This window comes from Myxine glutinosa, chromosome 7, assembly GCF_964187855.1.
Source record: "Myxine glutinosa chromosome 7, kmMyxGlut1.1, whole genome shotgun sequence".
Lineage (NCBI taxonomy): Eukaryota > Metazoa > Chordata > Myxini > Myxiniformes > Myxinidae > Myxine > Myxine glutinosa.
Window position 1 is genome coordinate 181,029,584 of NC_136267.1, and position 20,584 is coordinate 181,050,167.

Consider the following 20,584-nt stretch of genomic DNA (forward strand, 5'->3'; position numbering starts at 1 on the left):
GAACTGAATGGTGTGCTGATGAGGAGGGGAATGCTGCATGTGTGAGAAGTGTTATGATTTATGGGAGCGAGACATGGATAATGAACGTAGAGCAGCAACGAAGGCTGGAAAGGGTGGAAATGCGAATGGTTCGATGGATGTGTGGAGTATCGTTGAGACAGAGGAAGACAAATGATGAATTGCGAAAGATGATGGGAATAGAGCCTGTGATTGATGCTGTGAAGAGGAACAGGTTGAGATGGTTTGGTCATGTGTTGAGGAAGGATGAAAGTGACTGGTTGAGAAGAGTGATGGAAATGAATGTAGAAGGAAGTAGAGGACGGGGTAGACCGAGAAAGACGGCTAAAGATGGTGGAAGAAGAAATGCGGGCAAGGGGGTTAACAAGGGGAGATGCAGAAAATAGGGCAAAATGGAGAACATTGTCATGGGGACCGCAAGGCTAACCCCCGCTCTAGCAGGGAAAATGGCCTGAAAATGCATGTTGTTGTGTGTTGTTGTATGACAACCAGAGTTTGCCACGACCACCGTAGGTTGTAGCACTACCAAATCCCAAAACATCCAAGTATCCTGGGGGCCTGATAGAGTAGGGAGGAAAAATGGGTGGGGGAGATAGAAACAGGGTACAGAGTAAAACTGTTGGAGCGAGCTTTCTTTCACATTCCTCACGTCATGGACCACAATGTCTCCCTTCTGACAGACCTCAGAACTGGGTGTATCAGACCACGTGGAAGGTGACCCTTGCAAGTTCACTCTGTGGGTGGGACGCACACCAACATCTGATAATAAGCTTGTGCTTAAGGTGGGCCTATGTGTTTGTTAGGGTTAGGGTTAGGGTTCTCTGGGAATCCATGTTGTATTGACTTTGTGATGCCCATGGAAAAGTTCAACAGCCACTGCCTCTATTGTAATGTTGTAAATCAGGTAATTTGAGGCCATCGATCAATATAATAGAAGTACACTGAAAATGGTGGTCCCCTGTCTTCTCCACCTCCCTCCCTCTCTATTTCTCTTTTTCCCCTGGATGTCCCATTCACTCCTCTTCATTTCCTCCCCTTATTGCTATGTACGATCTTATTGCTATGTACGATCGCTATGTACGATCTCCCCTTATTGATTTGGTGTCAGGAAGGGCATCCGGCCATAAAAACATTGCCTCAAATAGTGAACCATGATTGTCATGGGGCCCGCAAGGCTAACCCCCGCTCTAGCGGGGGAAAATGGCCTCAAAACGATCATTCAATCATTTCATTCATTGCTATGTACGATCAACCTTTTACCTTTATCATGAGCCCTCTTTTCCCCGTCACTCTTCCTCTCACACTCCCCTTATCCATCCTTCCTTCTCTCCTCTATGCTCTTACCCCTCTTTTATCCTTCCACCCACCCTCTCCATCCTCCTCCCCACCCCTCTCCATCCTCCTCCCCACCCCTCTCCATCCTCCTCCCCACCCCTCTCCATCCTCCTCCCCACCCCTCTCCATCCTCCTCCCCACCCCTCTCCATCCTCCTCCCCATCATTTCAACCTCATGTACATTATTATCCTCACGCGTTTTTAAAGAAACAAGACCGAAAGTCTCACAGCGGCGTAGCCGGGCTTGTTTGATACTTTAGTTGAAGAGACGTAATGACGTAGCGTGACACAAAACTGCCACTACTTTAATATATAGAAGATATATTTTAACCTCTCGTAACTTTGCAGTCACTACAAAGGGATTCGTGTTACGATTACATTTATTATACTATTAACGTTACGTTATCATTATTACGAAAATGATATTACTATTTAAAAAAACGAGGCTAATTCCTTACTTCCACGGTTACACCGCTTATCATTGATTCATGAACCATACACCGCTTCAATCCATTAACTTTCCATTCACGACATTGGGATTAAAGTGTTATGGTCTTATTTACTATATTATTATTATTATTACGAAAACGATACTTCTGAAACGATACACGACTGTATTAAGAAACCTGGGCTTAATTTGTCCAAAGCGGTCCGAAGGTGAAGCATAAGCCATAACGCCGAAGGCCTATACGTACCGTACCGTTTTGTTGGAAGAGACGTAACGCCGATGCTTTCAATATTTGATGGTCATTTTAACAAACGGTTTGTTTGTGTTTCACACTGAATGAAAAACGAAAAGGTAGAGCATGGCGATTGTGATATATGACAAGTTCGACGATATGTTCGGCCTTAACGAACTTGGAATTAAATTGGCGGTGTGTGGAGTCGGCAGCCGTACTGCGGTAATGACATCAGAAGTAATCACATCACCCCGTCATGTGACCAGATCCTCAGCTCTGAATGGTAAACGTTTGAGGGGACATATGGACGGACAAACCCGGTTCTAGACGGCTACACCATAAAAACGGGGGGGGGGGAGGGGCGGTATTGTAATCGGCCCACTCTATGTCTGTCTATCTGTCCGTCTGTCCGTCGCGCTATCTCTTCCTAAACGGTTGGGCAGAATTTCACCAAACTCGGTAGTTATGATCACCACATGGCAAGCAGGTGCGGTAGCAGCATCACTTTTGGTCCTGCTCACTGTGGTGGGATTAAAAAGTCAAACACCAAAAATGCAATTACAGGTACATTTTACAACATTTTTAATGAGACTTGTCTACTTAGTGTATCGCAACCAAAGTGTCTACTTAGTATATTGCAATCTAACTGAGACCAATTATTCTGCTTGACAGGCCTCCAGCATTGAAACCAAACAGGACTGGATCAAGCACATCCGCGAGGTGATCCAGGAGCGGACGATTCATCTGAAGGGCGCATTGAAGGAACCTATCCATTTGCCCAAACCCACGGGTGTCAAACAGAAAGGATCTTCCAAACGGTGAGGAATGCATGTGTACACACACCCACGGTCTGTGCAGCTGTACCTTCTGGTGTGTTATTATAAGCTAATATCGCTTTCATAAACATGCACACATATTGAATGTAATCTTTCGCAATCTCTACTGTGTCATGTCTACCCTTATTTGGGCTTCATTACATCACTGGTGGTGTTGGCTTCGGGGTTAGGGTGCTGGCTTGGGATCCTAGGATCCTGGGTTCGCAATCCCGGTCGATCGCTAAATTAACACCAGGGGGGTTTACTCAGCCTGTCATCTTTCCGAGGTCGGCAAATTGAGTACCAGCTTGCTGGGATGAATGATCACGGTGAGTACCCCGGTTTAGAATAGGTCCACTGTATCCCTGCGCATCGTAAGAGGCGACTACGGGTTGGCGTCAGGAAGGGCATCCGGCCATAAAAACATTGCCTCAAACAGGGAACCATGATTGTCATGGGGCCCGCCAGGCTAACACTCGCACTAGCGGGGGAAAATGGCCTTTAAACGATCATTCATTCATTCATTCATTACATCACGATCTTCCTGAAGAACAAAACAGATTTGCACCATTTTGTTATTCTCACTATTTTGTTACTTCATTGTGGGAGAGAGAGGGGTGTATTCAAATATATATCCTACATTGGTGCGTGTGTGTGTGTGTTGATTGTTGTTGTTTTTTGTTTGTATTGTTGTTGTAGTATAGCCACAGACAGTTCTCTTGAATAAGCCCGTGGCACGGAGAGAGCTGATTGATCTCCCAGGAGCAATCCAGAGATCCCCCACATCTAGGATGGTGTACCTTCCCCTCCGCCCCTTCTCCCCCCCCCCCCCACAGAGTTAGAGGGTGAGAGAGAGGAGAGAGAGACAAGAGGGAAAGGGCCGGTCCATGGTGACTGATCACTCCGTGCACATCGGAATTTTATGTGAAAAAATAAAAAATATTTTTTCACATAAAACGGCTTTTTTGCACGCAAAAAAAATATTTTGCTATTTTCGGAGAAAAAAAGAATTTCGCCCTTTTTCGGGAAAAATAAAATAAAATGCCCTTTTTGGTCGAAAATGTCTGGCAACGCTAAAAAAAATTAGGGACTTTTTCGAAATTTTTAACTGCGATCGATCTCAAAAACAAAACGTTGCGTCCACTTGCGTGCGTTGCGTCCCCAGCGTGTACAGCAGTGAGGCGGTGTACTACAGTGAGAGAGTGTACACAAAGTGTGAACAAGTCTCCTATCAAGATGAGTGCTGGTCTTCGTGACAAGTGGCTGAAGGAATTCAACGCCGGCGGCGATGGGGCCACGTTCAAGTACGTGTCGAGTGACACGGCTTTCTGTCGAGCTTGTGAAAAGACTTTCCGGGCGAAGCAGAAGTCTGAGCTGGCCCAACATGTCCGAGGAGACCGCCACAAGAGCAACTTGGCCTTGAAGAAGAAGAGGACGGTCACGCAAGCCACCATGGAGGACTTTGGTGGCGGAAAGAGGCACAAGTGCGACGTCGTGGCTCAGGAGCTGTGCCAGGCCATGCTGGCCGCTGGCATCCCATGGTCGAAATTGGAAAACCCTGCCCTCCGGTCATTCCTGGAGAAGCACATCACTCTCCAGATCCCCGATGAAAGCTGGATTCGAAAGCACTACCTCGACAAGTGCTACGACGAGGCCTTGGCGGGGATCCGTGCCGACCTCGGACAGCAGCCCATCTGGCTGTCCGTCGACGAGACGACCGATTCGGCAGGTCGATATGTGGCCAACATCATCGCGGGACGCTTGTCCAAGGAGGGGTACTTTCGTCCCCACCTCGTCCAGTGCATGTTTCTGGAGAAGACCAACTCCGGGGAGATCGTGCGCGCAGTCAATGACACGCTGCGCTATCTTTGGCCTGATTTCAAGCCGGAGTGCCTCAAGGTCCTCGTCAGCGACGCCGCGGCCTATATGATCAAGGCCGGCCATGCCCTGAAGGAACTCTTCCCGGACTTGCTGCATGTGACTTGCGTTGCCCACGCGCTCCACCGTGTCTGCGAGACAGTCCGAGAAATGTTCAAGGATGTCAACGACCTGATTGCCATGACGAAGAAGGTGTTCGTCAAAGCACCGTCGCGTGTTGTCCTTTGGAAGGAGCAGCAGCCCAATCTTTCTCTCCCCCCGGAGCCCATTCTGACTCGGTGGGGGACGTGGATCGACGCCGCGGTGTTTTACGCCGAGCACTTCGAGGCCGTCAAGGACATTGTGGACCAGCTGAACGATGACGACGCGATGGCAATCCGGAGTGCCAAGGACCTGTTCAGAAAGGCGGACATCAAGCTCAGTTTGGTCTTCTTAAATGCCCACGTGTCGTTCATCCCGAAGATCCTTAAGCAGCTGGAGGAGGCCGGCATGGAGCTGGCCAAGGCCTTCCAGCTCCTTGATCAGGCCAATGAGGAGCTCAAAAAGATCCGAGGCTGCCGTAAGGAGATCCTGCTCACCAAGTTCAAGGCGGTGCTGCAGCGTAATTCCGACATTGGTGTGCTGAGGACAGTGGCTTTGATCCTGGATGGAGATTAGCACGGATCTGAGGTTGGTGTGCCGGCTGGAGTCAAGCTTGCCGACATCCCCCTCTTGAGGTACTGCCCCATCGTCAGCGTCGACGTGGAAAGGTCCTTCTCCGTCTACAGAAACGTCCTCACCGACCGCCGACACCGCCTCACCAAGGAGAACATTACCAAGATAATGATTTCAAACACCTACTTTAACCGTTCCTAAAAGGGTCTTGTCAATTTCTTCTAGTCCTCTACTTATCAAACAATGCGGTTGCAATAAAGGTACCTGAACGTCATTTTTTACCTGTTTACTAGCCCAGAGTGCTTAATGTTGTGCAGGAAAAAGCTTACCATTTTTTGTTCTTTTTTTGACTGATTTCTGAAAAACTTGGTAATAATAAAAAATGAATAAAACGGGGGAAAAAAATATTTCGGGATTTTTTCACATAAAAAAAAAAAAATTCCGCTTTTCAAAACATAAAAGGCCTATTTTCTTAACATAAAAATCCGTAGTCTAAGTGATCAGCACTCTGACCGTGACAGCACTGCCTTGACGAATCCGGGCAGCAGGGAAGAATGGGGAAAGTTTGGCCCCCGACTTGTGTTTTGTGTTGTGGGAAGGGGGGAGGAGGGGGAGTTGGAACCACTGTGAAGAGGCATACCTGATCGTTGCTGTCGTTGGTTGTCTTCTCCATATGCATGTTTCAGAGGGTGGAACGGGGCTCTCCCAGGTCTCAAAGTATCCACCTTAATGTGTGTGCATATGTATGACTGTGTGTGTGTGTGTGTGTGTGTGTGTGTGTGTGTGTGTGTGTGTGTGTGTGTGTGTGTGTGTGTGTGTGTGTGTTCATGTCTTTGTGTCTTCACATATTCTTTGGCTGTACATATATTTGCATTTGCCAGGCCATTAGGCCCATCAAGCCTGCAGCACTGGTTGATACCTATATCCTTTTTGAATGCCGAGCATCAAGCAAGAAAGCTGCATGTGCCATTTTTTAAGTCTTGCATATGACTTGGCTGAAGTTCGTAGAAAGCAGCATCTACCGTTTGTAAAGTTTGTTTTGACTCACCTGAGGTTTGAAGGAAGCAGCACGTACCATTTTTTAGTCTTCGTTATGACACGGCCGAGGTGCGAAACGGCGACTTCCCAGACTCGGAGTGGACTCTCAATACACCACCACATCTAATTCTCCCATGTTTCTCTCACATTGTATTGTTTTCCTCTTTTGACACAGATTTTGAAAATATGCAAAATGTACAGTTTTTGTCAAGACAATTTGTTTATGATTAGAAAAAGCAAAATGATTTTGAAGATTTTTTTTGATGGTACAGAAAAGTCGACTTTATGCTATTGGTTGATTTTTTTTTAACATGAGACATCTATCTATAATTCCAGTAATCTCTGTGTGTCTGTCTGTGACCGCTGTTTCTCGACAACCACGGGTCCGATATACTTGAAACTTGCCAGGTATATTGCTGGGGACCCGAGGATGTGCCTTTTCAAGGTTTCATATTAATCGGACAAGTAGTTACCGAGCTATGTCCAAAAAACGATTCAACCAATCAGAGAGCAGCGAGTTATCACGTGTGCCGAACGTGGCGAACAGACTCTGCCTCGGACGGCACATTTGAGAGCGTATTCATTTATTTCACGTTGGCAAACTATGTTGCCGCTATGTTGGCGTTAAACTATGTTTTAAAACTAATTAAAACTAATTTGCGATTCTTTCGCTTTCCTGCGCGTTTGTGCACGCTATGGCGATTTCTTTACCAAACTCCGCAAGCCGTTCGCTTTGGACCAAACCATTTCATGTAAATAGAGGGGGGGGATTGTCACCGTACTCGCAAGCCGTTCGCTTTGGACCAAACCATTTCATGTAAATAGAGGGGGGGGATTGTCACCGTACTCGCAAGCTGTTCGCTTTGGACCAAACCATTTCATGTAAATAGAGGGGGGGGGATTGTCACCGTACTCGCAAGCCGTTCGCTTTGGCTTTGCGAATGGACCAAACCATTTCATGTAAATAGAGGGGGGGGGATATAATTTTAGATATATATATAGTACGGGCATGCCCTAGTCTGTTTAATAATAATACTCATGAAGTTAAAGTTACATGATGAAAAACAGGGTAATGGTGTAAATCAGGGTAATGACACGTTAATGGTGTAAATCAGGAAGTGGTAATGCTTATTTTTATACCAAAATTGAAATGAGGATTTCAGTAATCTAATGGAAAAAAAACAAACAAAAAAACGTTATTTTTGTGACACAACAACAACAACAACAACAACAGGCATTATATGGCCATTTTCCCTGATAGAGCGGAAGTTAGCCTATTTTTGTGAATTGTAAGTAATCTAAAGTAAGTAAGTGTAAGACTGGTGTTGGCTTAGCGGTTAAGGTGCCGGCTTGGGATCCTAGGATCCTGGGTTAGAATCCCGGTCAATCGCTGAATTAACGCCAGGGGGGGTTGACTCAGCCTGTCATCCTTTCGAGGTCCTCAGCCTGTCATCCTTTCGAGGTCGGCAAATTGAGTACCAGTTCACTGGTAATTGCCTGTGTGTCGCAAGAGGCGACCAACAGGGTTGGTGGCAGGAAGGGCATCCGGCTGAAAAAGCATTGCTTCAAAAAAGGGGGCACGGTGCCCAAAAAAGGCCAACCCCCGCTCAGCGAAAAATGGCCTCTAAAGGTGGTTCTAAACTATGTAAGTAAATACCTTAGTAATCTCAGTTATTTTTGTGAATTGTCGAACAAAGGAAAGGACTCATTATTATGATGTCTATTTTTTTCTCTTAGATATAATATTCCGTATTGTTGTTTCTACACAGTTCGTACATGACATATTCATGACATTGCCAATTCAGTTTAGACTATTAAATTTAGATTTACCATTTAGTGGCTAAATATACATGTTTGATACTGACTGAGCTGTCCTGCAATAGGGACAGTGGCGGTGAGGACGGAGACAGCCAGGGTGATGGCAGCAGTCAGCTGGACACCATTTCCATAACGTCACGAACCTCGCAGAATACGTTGGACAGTGACAAGGTAAGGCGGGTCGTTGGTTGCTATCTCCATATACGGGTTGCAGAATGTGGAACAGAGTCCTCCCAGGTCTCGGAGTATCCACATCCATTTCAGCAAGAGATCATTTGAAGATCGTCACCGAGCCTCGGACAGCTTTCAACTGCAGTTCGTTTGTTTTAATATTCCCAGGGATGGCTTTTAAGATCTCTGTAAGGTTCTTATTTATCATTCCGTTGCTCCAATAATCTTATAAGATCTCATTCCGTTGCTCCTGGTACAATTTCAGCTCTCTTTGGCTCCCAGGTTCTTTTCACTTACTTTTTGTGGTCTTGGTATTCAGTCATTTTCTTGATTTATGCATTGTTTAGGCCAAAATCGCTGGGTACTGTCACCTCAATTAGCAATGCCTTCTTCTTCTTTTTTTTGCACCTCAGTACTATATCCGGTCGCAATGCTTTGTTTTCTATGTTCACGCTTGATGGGATCATTAGGTCATACGTGAGTACGACTTCCTTGTTTTTAATGATTGCTTTTGGTTTATGTTTGCAATTGTTTTCTGGAACTGGGATATCGAGACTTTTCAGATGTGCCCGTGGAATACTTGACATACTTTGTTGTGCCTTTGGGTGTAAAGCTGTTCTGACATGAGTTTTCTTACATCCTTATAGGAGGTGGCTCGTACTTTCTATTTCTACATTGCAGAACCCTCACTTGTCCGATTGACTCAGTACCGTCATTTTCTTAAAGCCATTGGTTAGTGTCCTTGGTCTTGGGCATTTATAATGATTCATTCTCCATCCCAGTTGAGCTGACCCCTTCTTTTTGACTTTTGGCTGACCTGAGGGGCCATTCTAAAGAGCCTTCTTTGTCTGCTCTCAATATGTCCAACTCTTTTTTTTAATATACCTTCCTGCTCTTTTCTCGTTTTCCCAGTTGTTGGTGTGTATTTGATTACAACAAACAACAACATGCATTTTAAGGCCATTTTCCCTACAATAGCGGGGGTTAGCCTTGCGGTCCCCATGACAATCTTCTCCATTTTGCCCTATTTTCTGCATCTCTCCTTGTTAACCCCCTTGCCCGCATGTCTTCTTCCACCGTCTTTAGCCAAGTCTTTCTCGGTCTTCCCCGTCCTCTACTTCCTTCTACATATTTTATTTCCATCACTCTTCTCAACCAGTCACTTTCATCCTTCCTCAACACATGACCAAACCATCTCAACCTGTTCCTCTTCACAGCATCAATCACAGGCTCTATTCCCATCATCTTTCGCAATTCATCATTTGTCTTCCTCTCTCTCAGCGACACTCCGCACATCCACCGAACCATTCGCATTTCCACCCTTTCCAGCCTTCGTTGCTGCTCTACATTCATGACCCATGTCTCACTCCCATAAATCATAACACTTCTCACACATGCAGCATACACCTTTCCCTTCAGCTTCAACATCACTCCCCTCCTCATCAGCACGCCACTCAGTTCCCGAAACTTCTTCCATGCACATCTCACTCTAGCAACCGTTGCCGAGTCTGATCCACCTTCTCCATTCAGCATGTCTCCGAGATAGCAAAATGTTTTCACACCTTCCAGCTTCACGCCGTCTCCAAGATCCAACTCAACATTTCCTCCATCTGCAGCTCCCTCTGTGCACACCTTACATTTGAATGTAGCTGCCACACTGGTTAATGACCCTCTCAGGCCACTACATTTTTGATGAACCCACTCAGCGCACATTGTACATTGAATGGAGTTCACTCCGACACCCTTCCTGCACACAGCACATGGTCACTTCCCAGTTCTTTCCACCTCACCACATGCTTTACCACTTGCCATCACCTTCGTCTTTCCTATATTCACCTTCAGACCTTTTGTCTCCATACTTTCCTTCCCACTTGTTCATCTTTTCCTTCAGTCCATCCATACTTGCCGCAATCAACACCAGATCATCTGCATACAACAACTTCCACGGTAAACCCTCCTTTACGGTCTGAGCCAGCACCTCCATCACAGCTACAAATAGTAGTGGACTTAGTACCGACCCCTGATGCACTCCCACCTTCACCTCAAACTCACCACTGTTCCCGTCCTTCGTCCTTACAGCTGTGCGCGCTCTATTGTGCATTGCCATCACAACTCTGATCAACCATTCCTCCACTTCTAACTTCCTCAATGCCCATGTCAATACTTTGTGTGGAACCCTATCGAATGCTTTCTCCAGATCAACAAACCCAAGAAACAACTTCTTCCTCTTCTCCATGTACTTCTCCTGCAACTGCCTCACAATAAAGAGCGCGTCTGTCATTCCTCTTCCTGGCATAAATCCAAACTGCATTTCGTCGTTCTTCACCTTCTTCCTTATCCTCCTCTCCAACACCCTTTCCAATACCTTCATTCCATGCTCCAATAACTTTATCGCTCGCTACGAGCCACACTCCAGAGGGTCACCTTTCCCCTTGTATAGAGGGACAAGGGTACTCAGTTCCCAATCCACTGGAATGCGGCCTTCTTTCACCACCCGATTACAGATCTCTGTCATTCTCTTCACACCCCAACTTCCTGCTGCCTTCAACATATCTCCCACAACTCCCGTCGGCCCTCCCGCTTTTCTACTCTTCATTGCTTTTATCGCTTCGCAAAATTTCAACATATCGCAATGTACAAAAGAGCGCGCACAGCTGTAAGGACGAAGGACGGGAACAGTGGTGAGTTTGAGGTGAAGGTGGGAGTGCATCAGGGGTCGGTACTCAGTCCACTACTATTTGTAGCTGTGATGGAGGTGCTGACTCAGAACGTAAAGGAGGGTTTACCGTGGGAGTTGTTGTATGCAGATGATCTGGTGTTGATTGCGGAAAGTATGGATGGACTGAAGGAAAAGATGAACAAGTGGAAGGAATGCATGGAGACAAAAGGTCTGAAGGTGAATATCGGAAAGACGAAGGTGATGGCAAGTGGTAAAGCATGTGGTGAGGCAGAAAGAACTGGGAAGTGGCCATGTGCTGTGTGCAGGAAGGGTGTCGGAGTGAACTCCATTTAATGTACAATGTGCGCTGAGTGGGTTCATCAAAAATGTAGTGGTCTGAGAGGGTCATTAACCAGTGTGGCAGCTACATTCAAATGTAAGGTGTGCACAGAGGGAGCTGCAGAATGAGGAAATGTTGAATTGGTTCTTGGAGACGGCGTGAAGCTGGAAGGTGTGAAAACATTTTGCTACCTCGGAGACATGCTGAATGGAGAAGGTGGATCAGACTCGGCAACAGTTGCTGGAGTGAGATGTGCATGGAAGATGTTTTGGGAACCGAGTGGCGTGCTGACGAGGAGGGGAGTGTCGTTGAAGCTGAAGGGAAAAGTGTATGCTGCATGTGTGAGGAGTGTTATGATTTATGGGAGCGAGACATGGGTAATGAACGTAGGGCAGCAACGAAGGCTGGAAAGGGTGGAAATGTGAATGGTTCGGTGGATGTGCGGAGTATCGTTGAGAGAGAGGAAGACAAATGATGAATTGCGAAAGATGATGGGAATAGAGCCTGTGATTGATGCTGTGAAGAGGAACAGGTTGAGATGGTTTGGTCATGTGTTGAGGAAGGTTGAAAGTGACTGGTTGAGAAGAGTGATGGAAATGCATGTAGAAGGACGTAGAGGACGGGGAAGACCGAGAAAGACTTGGCTAAAGATGGTGTAAGAAGAAATGCGGGCAAGGGGGTTAACAAGGAGCGATGCAGAAAATAGGGTAAAATGGAGAAGATTGTCATGGGGACCGCAAGGCTAACCCCCGCTCTAGCAGGGAAAATGGCCTTAAAATGCATGTTGTTGTTGTTGTTGTATTGCTTTTATCGCTTCCTCAACTTCCTTCTCAGTTATCTTCTCTGCCGGTCCTAAAACTGGGTTACTCTCTATGTTGCCATCCCATTCATTCTCTGTATTCAACAGCATTTCCATATATCTTTTCCATCTTCCTTTAATTCCATCTGGGTCCACAACGATTTGTCCCACTTCATCCTTCAAGCAACTCACCCTCATCACATCACACCTCTCTTTCGCTATCTGCTTTGCAATCCTGAATACCGCTCTCTGACCCTCTTCCGAATCCAAGCGTTCTCCGGACATTTTCCTACATGTCTCCTGCGCCTTTGCTACCTCTTTCTTTGCAGCCTTATTGGCTGCCTTATAACTTTCATGCTCTGCTTTTTCTGCTCCCGTACCCTTCGCCTTCTGCCCCTCCTTGAAATTCTTCCTCTTCTCGTCAATCCTCTTTCCAACTTCATCATCCCACCACCATGTTTCCGAGTGCCTCAGTGGTCCTTTTGTCCATCCACATACCTCACCAACGGCTCCCAACAGACTATCTTTCATTGACATCCAACCACTTTCAAGCTCAACCACATCATCCTCGACCTGACTCACCCTCTCTTTTAATGCCTCCCTTACTGTCACCTCTTTCAACCTCCACACCTTCATTCTCGGTTGGTACTTCACCCGCCGAGCTCTCCTCGCACCTTTCACCCTTATGTCGCAGACAACCAAGTGGTGCTGTGAAACAGCCTCCTCCCCCGGGATCACCTTTGTTTCCCGGAGGTGCCCCCTATCTCGCCTACGCACCATCAGGTAGTCAACAGTTGTCGTCGACCCACCTGACGTGTATGTAACAAGCTTATTCTCCCCTTTCTGGAACTGAGTATTACAAATCAACAAATCAGCTTCATCAGCAAACTCCAAAATCCTTTCACCTTCTCCATTTCTCACACCATATCCGTAACCCCCATGAACTCCCTCAAAACCTTCCATACTCCTTCCCACATGCCCATTTAGGTCTCCTCCTACCACAACAACTTCCTCATCTTTCACGTTTTGCATCAGCTTCTCTATCGCACACCAGAACTTGTCCATCTCTTCATCGCTCCGACCAACCTGCGGAGCATATCCCGAGATGACGTTCACCAAGAGCTTTCCAATCATCATTTTCACCATCATCAACCTATCACTCACTCTGGTCACACTCACCACACTGTCTACAAACTCCTCAGAAAACAGGACACCAACACCATTCACGCCCTCCGGGCACCCTTGCCACACAAACTTGTATTTCTGTCCCTGCCTACCCTTCACCATTCTCACAACACTTCCCTTCCATCTCGTCTCTTGCACACAACATATGTCCACTCTTCTTCTGACCAATACTTCTACCACTTCTCCTGATCTCCCTGTCATTGTCCCTACATTCCATGTCCCAAACCTCAGAAACCGATCTCCACTTCGGGCTGTACCCTGCCCATATGTAGTTGTAATTGTCATGGTTCTCTTTTTGAGGCAATGTTTTTATGTTTGGTGTGTATGAATCAGAATGAGGCAATGTTTGGTGTGTATTTGATTGGTATTTTTTATTTAATTTTTTTTAATAATTTTTATTTTTGCAGTCATTGAGGCTGTATTCATTGCTTTTGTTTCAGTTTGGTGTGTGTGCATGTGTGTTCTGCTCATTGTATCAGTTGGCTCTGTTTTATTCGGATGCCATAGTGGCAGGAAAATTATCCCTATTAATTGGCAATCCACTTTCTCTGGCGAGCAGTAAAGCGATTGGGAATATGTAACTGGGGTTTTTTTTACACAAGGTTAGGTATACAACCCTCTTGATAAACTGTGTTGTTAATTTTGTGTGCGTGCCAGTCTCCTGCACAAACATTCTCACTTGTCCACCATTATTTGTTTATATCGCCGACCTGAGCTGTTGTGACTCTCTTTCACTGTTTAAGTGAGTGTAACATTGCTTATAGTGTGTTTGTTTCATTCACTGTCTCCAAAAGATCAGTGTCTGACAGTCCCTCAGTAATCGTGGTACCAATCTAGTAGTAGTAGTAGTAGTAGTAGTAGTACCACTTACGCATTGTTTAGTACCACTACTACTACCACTACTACCACTACTACTACTACTACTACTGCTACTACTACTACTGTCAACTGTGGGAATTTAGATAGAAAGGTGTGTTTCTTCTAAATCATGTCGAATCAATTGAATTGGCCACAGGTAGACTCCAATCAAGTTGTGGAGACATATCAAGGATGATCAAACGAAATTGGATGCACATGAGCTCAATTGTGAGTGTCATAGCAAAGGAGTGGACTACTTATTGACTCAAGACATTTCAGCTTTTCATTTTTTATTATTCTGTAAAGATTTATATAACAAAATTACACTTTTACATTTTGGGGTATTATATGTAGATCATTCATTCATTCATTCATTCATATATATGTAGATCAGTGCCAAAAAAAAAATCTCAATTGAACCCATTTTTAATTCAGGCTGTAATACAACAAAATGTGAAAAAGTCAAGGGGTGGGAATACTTTCTGAAGTCACTGTACATACACACACCTATACAAAGACACAGACACACACACACACTAATAATTATATTTCCTTACAATTCTATAATTTTATCTGCAGTGCCCTCCATCAGTATTGGAACAGTGAAGTCAAATTTGTTATTATTGTTTATTATCATATTGTCGTGTCAGCCCAAACGGTTAACACTGCTGGGCGACGAATGACCGATCGACCTTACTGCCGAGGCGAATTCCCGAAACTGGTGGGGTTGGTTTGTCGAAACTGGTGGTTGGTGTGCTGGTGAAGGAACCAAAGTGCTTACCTGCATGGAGCTCACGGGGCTTATACTCAAACCCACAAACACAGAAACACGACAAATGAAAAATGCCTCAATAATAAATTTAGGCAAAATAAAGGTTGAAGTAAAATAATTCATACGGTGAGACATCTCCACTCAGACACGAAAACACACGAGGGGAAAGATTTAATAAAATAAATGTTTTAAGCCGGCCGGCACTCAGCTTTGTGTCTCAAATGGCCTCTCTAGGTACCTGGTGGTCGTTGGAACTCTGAGTCCCCACACGGGAAACGCACAAGATGATGCGGAGTCGTGCCCGTAGCAGCCACCGGCTTGAGACAAGCAGACAGGATAGCCTCCTTCGCCTGGCTCGCGATCTCCTCTGTCTCAGAAGAGCACCCCCGTCAAGCAGATAGGATAGCAACACCTCCTCCTCAAAAGTCCCCCAGAAACTCCGAAAGGTCTCCTCAAAAGCGCAAACGAGCCAGCTGCAGCCGACCGAGACAAAAGCCAGTCAGAGAGAGAGAGAGAGAGAGACCCGAGAGAAAAAAGATAGAGGCAGAGAGTCCGACGCGCTCTTCCACTTCCCTCCTGCTCGAACCTTATTGCTCTGACGGCACGCCGTCCAATCGCCCAAGCTCAATTACATCACTCCTTGTCCTCCCGACCAATGACGAAGCTCTGCGTGTGGCCTGTCGGTTACGATCCCTTGGAGGCAGTGTTTAGCCATCGTTCGGGAATGTTTGGCTTCTGTCAGTAATTATGGGGCGGTTGGGCGGGGTTTACTTGCCGATCGTAATGTCTGGGTACTGTCGGCGATTATGTTGATTGCTGTGGTTTAATGGAGCACTTTGCATGGCTGGACTTGTTGCAATTCTAAAAAAAAAAACCAGAGGGAAATACCACAGGAGGCAATCACATACTGGGGAAACTAATCTTAAACCTTATCTAGACAACACAAGCTCCACCCTCCATGTGAAGACATATAAAAGATCTTAAGCTCACAGTTTTCCCCTACTTAAATACATCGAGATTGGCTTCCTACTCGCACATGGTCAATGCTACCCTACACAGTTCTATCTAAACTGTGGTATTTCATCACCTACCCCACAAACGTAGCAATATTATTATATTATACTCAAGAAATTTGTTTTTGAGATTTAAAAAAAGAAAAGAATATGAGACAAGAGAGTACAGAAGGTCAGCTCTTATTTCTTGGTATTTTGATGCATATACGAGTATGTTTTACCACTGAAGGACAAAAGCATTTTTTATGTTCAGTCCCCCCCCCCCCATTTTAGATAATAATATGTATTTGGCTCTTTTTGTTAATGTTATTTAAGACATGATGAGTTATTGCTCACTACAATGTGGTTCCACCTATAGCGTTGAACTGAAAGAGCACCGTGTGCTCAGAATGACGTCGTGCTATGAAGGAAAGGCCTCCTCTGATGGAGAATGAGTAGCTGGTATCTAGTTTAACGTTAATCCATTAATCCAAGTTGCAAAACTCATTTGAATGGATATTATGGGAAAGGTTGACATATTGGTGTGGTTGGTTGGTGTTATATGGCCAGCTAGTTTGGTGTTGTTGCTCAGCTAATTAAGGTATGTGCCTTACGATTCTGTAACCTCAGGTTTGAGTCCCCTGTGTTGTCTTAGTTTATTCAATTTCACCTCCTCCAGATAAGGTGGATGGAGGTTATGTTTTGAACCCTGAATGTCTGTCTGTCCGTGAGCAGGATATCTCAAAAGGTTATGGACGGATACGGACGATATTTGTTAGACAGGTTGGGTGTGTGACAAGGACGAATTGATTTGATTTTGCTGAAGATCCAGATTCGGATCCGGATACTAGAATTTATTTATTTTAAAGTGATTCTTCACCATTGAGAAATGGGCCCCAAAACGATATATCGCACGATATCTCAAAAGTTTGTCGACTGGTTGTGACCAAACTAGGTAGCTGAGTTGGTAAGGTGACAAGTACAAGCCAATTACATTTTCGTTCAGATCCGGATCCAGATCCAGCCAACAGTGGCAAACAAAATGTAAACTGTTCAGTCTGGCAGAGGTATTTGCTCTACCGAGTGCCGTTCTAGTTCCTAAAGGTAACTAGTTCTAGTTCCTAAAGGTAACTAGTTCTAGTTCCTAGTTCCTATCTTTCGTGGTACCTGTGTACTGTGCATGCTCCTCCATAGACTGCAGCAGAAATAGACTTTTGCTTCCGATACCCCACATCTTAAAGGTATTGAAAGATGTTTTGTGCGCTGCATTACTTCTCGATTAACGCGTAGAGACTGGTATTTTGGTGGTGAAAACCGAAAACTGCAAGATTTCCTTGCTGCTGCTAACGAAGACATGCACCAGACTTTGTAAACGTTTGGTTGGTTAAACATCCAGTAGACCTGGTCCTGAAGTCTGCGGAGTGTTTTTGTATTATTAAACACTGATTTGGTTGTGTTAAAATAGTGCGACGAATGTGTGACTCGTGTAAATGCCGTCGTGCTTGGTTTGTATGATATTATCCATGATGATAATTGTACAATCCAAACAATTGGTCGGTCGGCTAATTGAGGACCAGTTCACTGGTATTTCCCTGGTTGTCGTTAAAGGCGGCAAAAAGGGTTGGCGTCAGGAAGGGCATCCGGCCGTAAAACATTGCTTCAAAAAGGGGACCGAAAAACAACAACAACCACGGTTCCCGAAAAAGGCCAACCCCCGCTTGCGGGGAAATATGGCCTCTAAAAGGTGGTTATTTTTTTTATAAACAATGCATTTGTGAACCTGCTGAACGTCTCCATCTACCCCCCCTCCCCACCCCCCCCCCCCCTCCCCCCACCCCCCACCACCCCCTTCCTCCACCCTCCCTCTCCTCCTCAGAGTTGATGGTTAAGCGAAGCAATGCATTGATTTTCTGATCGTTTTAATTTCCTGCCGTTTTTATTGTAAATTTATGTTTTTATCATCCCTGGACTTGTCGGATTTCATCCATCCCCTCCATCCCCCACCTCCACAGTTGGAGTGTGGTTTGGTGAACATTGGGTGTGCCCTGTTGCTCTACGTTTTGAGGTTTCAAGGAACATGTTTGAATTTGTTCGTACAGTTGGGTTTGTTTTTGTAAACAACTTCAACTGTTAACTTGGTTTTGTATTATTAATTCAGAGAAAGTTTGTTTGTATGTGTATTTAAGTATCATCATCATCATCATCATCATCATCATCATCATCATCATCATCATCATCATCATCATCATCATCATCATCATCATCATCATGTCCCTCGCTCTATACAGTGTGTTGCTTCTGCTGCATCAGTTCCCTGGTTAGAGCTACAACCGTCGATGGGTCACCATTCCAATGCAGGTGTGATTGATGGTGACAACCTGTCCCACAAGTATCAAGCCCGCCCACAGAAAGTGCATTCTGCCACGATGCACCTTGCATGACTTGCGATAACGTCTTACGAGGGCTCCTCGCGCAAGGTGTAATTTCTCAGGATCACCGTTGGTTCCATATTGGGATATCGATTCTGATCGATAAAATTGCCTTGTGTTTTGCTCGTCATGACGAGATACGACATCCGACGTGTGATGTCGAACATGGTCTGTTGTCTACGTCCTCATAACGTGGACCAGGTATGTTTCGCACGTGTATTGGCTCGCTCCCAGCGTTATGTGCACTACGGTTCTGTTCTGTCCTAAAGTTTTTTCAGTTTTCTGTAGATTACATGAGATCGAGTGAAGGATTAGGATATCCGGATCAATGTTGGCTTTTCGAAGTTGACTGGATGCAGGTGACCAGCCAAGATATGTGCCCTGATACGTGTTTTTACCCCACGTGTGAAACGCAGGTGAGCTTAAGCAATTTCTTCACCCTGTCTGTCTGCAGACATCAATCGGTCTATGATCGAGGAACTACGTCATTTCTATTTAATTTTATCTTTTGAACGAGCTGCATCACACAAATCGGACCATGAACCTGCAGTTTAGGAGTACCTTGGCTCTGAATTTTGCATTTTTTTTATGGAATCTTGTCCCGAGCATGCATGCACACTGACGAGTAATGCAATTATATAAACTCTGTCTGCCTGTCTGGCAGTCAAACAAAATTGAAAATGAATCCAAACAGGAACCTTACTGTTTTTAAGGGATGTCAAACAGGACACAAACAGGCATGAAGAAATCATGTAACGTGTTAAATAAGGAGGTGTAAACGATGGCGCATGTACGTAAACTTCTGAAATTTATTTTTTCTACAACATTTCAAACATTTTATTGCCCTCGCACGAGAAGAGGGCATTGCATTTGGGTCTGGTTTTTTTTTTGTTGTTTTTTTTGTATACAGGATCAAGGCTCATGAAAGAGCTAACATTTATCACACAAAAACAATCAAACAGACACATCAAACATATAATAAGGGTAGCGGTAGACAAGATGGGGACAGAAGGGGAAGCACACAAACACAACATTTGAGAGCAGGGACATCGGGAGATCTGTGGGAGGGCTTGGGGGGAGCAGGTGTGGGAAGGGGGGGGGAGGGTGGGAGGATATAAAACGCAAGGACTTCCAGGAAAGAAGTTGGTATTTCTAAAAAGTGGATCTGGGGTGAAATTAGCGGGGGTAGAAAAGATCAAGGTTTTTGATGGGGGAAGATAAGAGATGGTGGTGAACAGCTGTTTTAAAGACCTGGAGGGAGGAGTGGGATTGAAGAGAGTGAGGGGGTTTGTTCCAGAGGCGGGAGAAAAGAGGAATGAAGGAGTGAAGGTGAGCAGAGAGTCTTGATTTTGGCAGTTTAACCATAAGAGGGTTGCTGGCAGATCTTGTGCGACCTGTAGGAATATTTGCGGGACAGAGCCCAGAGAGAGCTGGGGGGCAAGGCTGGAGAGGAGTTGGTAGAAAACAGAAAGACCACCAACCTGCCTGCAGTGAGTGAGTGAGAGGCCCTCAGAGATAGCTTCATCGCGGGAGATTCCAATGATTCTGAAAGCTTTGGTTTCAACAGCGTGAAGACGAGCTAGATGTGAGGCAGGAGCACCAGCCCAGAGGGGAGAGCAGTATTCCATTGAGCTGCACATGATGTTTGTCTGTTTGTTTGTCTGTTTGTCCGCACAGAATAAATATGATTTTCTCGGCAACCGTTGGTCCGATTGACAGGAAATTTCCACCATAGGTACAACTCCACCTGTATAATTTTTTAATGATAATTATGACATTATAGGTCACGTTGTATGGGCGCCCCATCTTTGAAAAACCGAAAAACATTGCCCCTCTATATCTCCGAAAGCGTCGCATAGAAAAAATTGAGACATGGCTCATTGTAAAGAACTCTCCATGGGGAATGAAATATGATAATGATGTTATAGGTGCCTCCATTATGACGTCATAATTTGACAAGTACAAAACTTCATCCGATCAAGATGAAATTTTTTGAACGTCATCTGGGGATAAATTGGTGTTGGAAAAAAAAAAAAGGATGATGACGTCATCGGTCACGTGGTTCGGCCACCATATTTGTTTTTGACACAAAAGCCTTAAAAACCACATCCTGGCGAGGGTCTGCAATCTCTGATTGCGCTTT

The 20,584-nt window shown here is 45.2% G+C and overlaps 1 protein-coding gene across 1 annotated transcript in view; it reads left to right on the forward strand.

Annotated features, from left to right (window-relative positions):
• Positions 1 to 20,584, forward strand: part of LOC137431866 (triple functional domain protein) — a 469,010-nt gene that overhangs the window by 348,029 nt on the left and 100,397 nt on the right. Inside the window, 3 exon segments of the mRNA XM_078782583.1 lie at positions 699 to 800; positions 2,706 to 2,851; positions 8,302 to 8,407. Of these exon segments, the coding sequence (XP_078638709.1) occupies positions 699 to 800; positions 2,706 to 2,851; positions 8,302 to 8,407 (354 nt within the window).